Below are 5,457 nucleotides of genomic sequence, written 5' to 3' on the forward strand. Positions count from 1 at the left end.
ATTCTACTCTTAATTATCTTACAGATCACGAGCATGAGTCTCTTAGCCTGTGCGAGGCAAGGTACCTAGAACAACGTATCGGAATTTACGTGACGTGTACAAGTTTTTGAACGTCGGAATATCTCTGTCGTGTTTCGCACAACTATTGTTTTCCTTTCGCTACACGTACAGAACCATTCTAACAAGTATATAAGTCTTTCAGTATTTCATACTAACGATAGCTATTTACCTGGAAATGTCTTACTGCTGAAATATGTGAAACATGTCGGTTTGAGTAGAAAGACAAGAAATTCAGAGAATAAATAATAATCTGAAAAATTTGATCGTCAAAATAAAGCATAAATAGTTAAATCAAATATTTGTTATATAAAACATTTATAATCATGTTCAGAGAGTTGATCGGATTTTTACGCGTGTCAAATGAAGCAGGAACATTTACCGGGTAAATCGCCCATCTCTATTCCACACTATAAACTTAACATCAGGTCACATGTGCTCCTTTTTTCCTCCTAGAATCACGATACATCCGTCTTACGGCTTTTACCGAAGTCGAACAATGGGGCACGAGAGAAGTTTTGTGTATCGATAGAGTTAACGATCCTAAAACGATTATGCGATACGACCGCCAATAGAATGACGGTCTTATATATAATAATCTAATAATTTACATTGTCGATTAATCCTTCAACATTCTTTACACACTTTATATGAATTTATACTGCAACCTCTAATGGTATTGTCAAACATTTATGCACTTCGGCTAAGCGCATCTTAAGCTTAAGAGTAGTTTAAGGGAACTTAACGAAAACTTAACGCGGCTTAAGATTACCTTTTCCCGTACTCTTCGAAAAATGCTTCTTGTACGGCACAATGATTAATTTTACAGAATGTTCCTCTTAACCCATTTCATCATTTTTTGTGCATTGATAAGCTCCTTGAAGCGACGTTCGTATAATTCTTTCTGCGCGCCACTATGGCGAGTGTTCAATTAAAAAGTTAACGAGAAATCTTCGTCCAACTGAATTGGAGGGAAGGATATTGGTTGTGCAATTAAACGGTTGAAGGAACAATAATTAGCCTGTTTTTATATTTGTCTTCTTGAAGACGATAGCTTGAAAAATAAAATGGAGCAAAGAGTATACAAGCAGTTAAACATCATTGGAAACACATTGATTTATTATAATCAACTCGATCGTATACGCTTATAGATTTTGCTTTCCTAAAAACAACTCGCTTAATTGTCTTAAAAATAGCATATGTATATGTGTATATATCTGTATCTAGATTTTTGAAAAAAACAATTTTTTTCCAGAACACGTTTACGAAACCGACATATAAAAGGCCCGAGAACGGATAACGTAATCCCATCATGAAGAGCAGCAAATTTCGATCTTGGATAAAGGTCCATTTTTTTTATTTCGAGGATCGAAGTTTAGAAATGACTACGTTATTCGTCAGTGGACATGTTACGTACAACTCGCGATTTTCAAGTCCGATCCACGTATATCCCGAACGTGACACGAGTGCCGTTACGGCGCGAATATCATAAGCTTGTTTGCTGACAGTATCAATTTCGGAACAGCGTATGTGCGATTTATCGAACGTGCTCCCCTCGTATTGCCAGCACTAGTAACGTTCCATTTCGTATCGAATGCCACGGATCAAAATCATAATCTATCCATTTCAATTGCGCGAGCGTGGATATGGTATCGTGGAGATACCTCGGTATCATTATTGTGGGGCTATCCGTTTTGGTCAACGCGTAACTTCTGTAGGCGATTGATAAAAGAATAACGAGCTAAGAAATAAAAGAGAAATGAGAAGAAGTTGCACGAGAATTAGCCAGAAGATCGAGTACCTATCACTTTATATAGTTAAGCGTATATAATAGTTCACAAATTTTCAATAATACGTCAATTAAATGATATATATGTACAAAAATTAATATCTCGTAGATTAAAAATAGTGCTTATAAAAAAATTAATATTCTATTGTCAAGCACTGCGCATTGTTATGCATATCTCGAAGAAATAGTTGTCGATCTACCCGTAATAACGGTCTGTAGATTATATTCGTGTAAAGGAATCATTAAAAAAGCAAATTTTGTAGACAATGTCTTGTAGTTTGCACACGGACAGTTTGCGTTATGGCGACAGTGATTTGTGCGGTTCATACCGGTTATCGATTAAATTCACAGCGCTGTTCACAATGTATGGCGACCGACGGCTAAAAAAAGGGATATTAATGTCGTGAACCGTGAAAAGTTCTGGGCGCGATCAGCTCGTAGACTCCTATATCTTCTTTTCGCACGTAAGTGTCACCGTACAATATAGTTATCATCAGCACGATGGACGCGTCCGACCATGCCATCACAAACAGTTTACGTTCGTTATAGCCGATTTATGGATCGTCACCCTAGATACTAACTTGGTCTGACTTGGTCTAGCTTGGTCGATGAAGGGCAGTTCCACCAATTGCCATTTAATTCGCCGATCATAGAAAGCCGGATAAGGTTCCAGCCTTCCAGTTCTCTATATCAAGTATCGTTCGACTCACCGGGCTTATAACCGAGATTTTTTCGTTGCAGGAACAGGTGAATCTCGCGAAAGTTTGGTCGGTCGACGTCATTCCTCTGCCAACATTCGCGCATCAGATCGTAGATCTCTTTGGGACAGTTTTTTGGCAGTGGTAGTATCATCTGTACAAAAATAACCGTAAGTCGAATCTAACGTTATCAGTTATGTAGAGTAAGGTACAATTTCAAACATGATACAATTCTAAACGAAATAAAATTTGAATCCAATTTTCGAGATTCAAATTTGGTAACTCTCTCATTGTGTGGTGGAGGGTATTGAAGAGTACCAAGTAGGAAAAATCAAACTTGAACCTCGAAAATTCGATTCAAATCTTATTTCAGAATTGTATCATGTTCGAAATTGTACCATCTTATCCTATATATCGCTAAACATTTTGTATATAATACATAATAAAAGCATTGACATATTTTTGCGTTATATCAGAATAAAAAGTAGATTGCTCACGACGATTTCATTATAAATTTAACACGATATTACAGAAATAAACGGCACAGACGCAATAAAAATATTTTGCTCACGTAATTAATCACAATATTTGTTATACAATGAACTGTTCGTAAATATTAACAAACTCTCTCTACAACACCGAGAGAGTATACAATAACAATTCTTACAATGCGCATGTTGGTTTGAAGCACTCTTGATGTTGGGAAAATGAACGCGACGGGCTCGAGTACGACGCAATATTTATTACATTATATGAATTACTAAGCAAGTAGTTCTGTCATTTTCATGGAAACACACTCGTGCGACCCACTTTTATAATTACATGTTCGACACCGTGCGTTTATTTAAACCTGTTTTTTTCAACGATGTTAATTGTTCTACAGTCAGTCTTAGAGAAACAGGACACGTTCAAACTACTCTTGAAAAAAGTTACGTAAAGAACAAAAAAAAACGTAGTAAGAATCTATGGAGTAAGGTAATCAGACGTCTGAAAGACGGAATAAATAGCGGCGTTCAAAGCCTTGAAAGCTTCGTGAGGCACTCAATGCGAAATCAAGTACTCAGTGCACTCATTACATTAAGTACATCGGACACAATGAGGGAAAGAAGTCGAAGAATTACTCCGCGCACTTACCCTTCGCTCATCCTCTTGATAAAAGTAAGTCGCATTCTCCACTATTCGATGATCCGGAAACTCCTCGAACGGTTGCTCCCGCGCGAATGTCAGTATTTCCCACAGCGTGACGGCAAACGCCCAAACGTCGCCTTTGCACGTGTGTCTTCCCTGTACAATGTAAACACATCCAAGAAAATTTTACAAAAGTTCGTTTACTATATTCATTAGCTCTCTCTCTCTCTCTGCCAGCTTTTACTATTTGCAGCTTAAGAGCGCTTGGAATTTGTTGAGCATTTTGGTATAATTGGATAAGTTTATTTTACGATGCAATAAATCTGGAATGTATATATACAGGTTTCAAACGAAAGTGGAACGGTTTCGAGGGGGACGTATTTTGATCATGTTTTTTTCTAGGTGCAGGAGGCGTCAAAAAGATATGAAGGTGACCTCCACTTTTACAAATGGAATTGTATGATTTTTTACACGATATGATTCCTCTAATTATTCTGCATATAAAAGTATTAAGGTAGTAATATCAAAAAACCAATATTTTGAAATATTTTACACTTTATTCTGGCACATATTGACATAAAATGTTAAATAACTCGTAAACTATTAACTTTTTGATAATCGTACTTTAATACTTTTATGAAGAGAATCATGAGATGAATCAGTTAGTGTAAAGAAAACATATCGTTGCTTTAAAAAAAATATGTATGCAAAATGGATAATTTTTCAAATAAGCAACTATGTGTTTTCTTTCTATCAACAAATGAGCGCGAGTGTGGTGTAGCAGACAACGCACTGGTCTGATATAGGGGGAAGTCGCCTATATCGTATCCCCTAACGTTTAAACAATATTGTAAACAAAAGTACTGAAGATATCAGAATATTTCTGTACTTATATTAATCTTTGGTTCATTGGCAATAGAACAAAACGATACTTTTGCGAAAATAAACATTACATTATTGTTTAAATTAGATTTTAAAAAAAGTAGCTTTCGGTACGATTTGGAGACCGGGTCGTTATATACTCGTATAAATTGTACTACCTGGTTCCTAAATCGTATACTTCTAATATAGCAAACAAGCTGACATTGCTTATTGTCATTTTGACATTAAAATAACACCTTTAACGTCAAAATGATGGTAGACAACGTCAGTTTGTTTACTGGGAAAATAAGCAAAACTAATTTTAAAACTCATTTATTAATAAATTTAATTTTAATTTGAACTGAGTATACATATTTAAGTAGGTATAATAAAAACTTTTCTATTATAAAAACAGAAATTAGACTCTGTTTTTTTTAAACTTAAGAAAACAAAGTAAAAAGCAATACTTAAATTGATTTAAGCTATCATTGCACTACATTTCAGAATATTAAAATCTCAGATATTTTGACAAAATAAATTTTATAAATAAAATAAATTATAAATAAAAACGGATTTTTCCGTCACAATAGAAAAGATTTAATAAAAAGACTCAATAGAAAGACTCAATAGAAAAATTTAATAGAAAGACTCAATAGTTGATAAGCAATCACTTTCTTGAGCGCTTATTTAAACAGTTTTCTGTTTCTTGGATATACAGAGCGAACGTAATTTACAAAAAATTGAAGAGGGAAAAAGGATTCCGGTTATAGAACAGACCCCCGTTATGGAATATATCACCAAAAAATGTTACAAATGGCATTTTTAGGGCTATGGCAGAGAACGAGAGGTAACGAGACGAAAGGGCTATGGCAGAGAACGAGACGTATCAAGACGTAACTTTCGTAGTCGTAACGTAAGATAAGG

The 5,457-nt window shown here is 35.2% G+C and overlaps 1 protein-coding gene across 2 annotated transcripts in view; it reads right to left on the minus strand.

Moving 5' to 3' along the window:
- Window positions 1-360: 360 nt before the first annotated feature.
- Window positions 361-5,457, minus strand: part of Ddr (discoidin domain-containing receptor 2) — a 199,333-nt gene continuing 194,236 nt past the window's right edge. Inside the window, exons 18-20 of one of the 2 annotated variants that reach the window (XM_018520316.1) lie at window positions 3,679-3,828; window positions 2,557-2,698; window positions 361-1,769 (exon numbers count right to left, since the gene is read on the minus strand). In XM_018520316.1, the coding sequence (XP_018375818.1) occupies window positions 1,756-1,769; window positions 2,557-2,698; window positions 3,679-3,828 (306 nt within the window). In that variant the 3' untranslated portion in view covers window positions 361-1,755. Of the gene's footprint in view, window positions 1,770-2,027; window positions 2,699-3,678; window positions 3,829-5,457 lie in introns of those variants that run through there. The other variant, XM_018520315.1, reaches the window with a different exon arrangement.

This window comes from Trachymyrmex cornetzi, unplaced genomic scaffold (genome assembly GCF_001594075.2).
Source record: "Trachymyrmex cornetzi isolate Tcor2-1 unplaced genomic scaffold, Tcor1.1 scaffold9, whole genome shotgun sequence".
Lineage (NCBI taxonomy): Eukaryota > Metazoa > Arthropoda > Insecta > Hymenoptera > Formicidae > Trachymyrmex > Trachymyrmex cornetzi.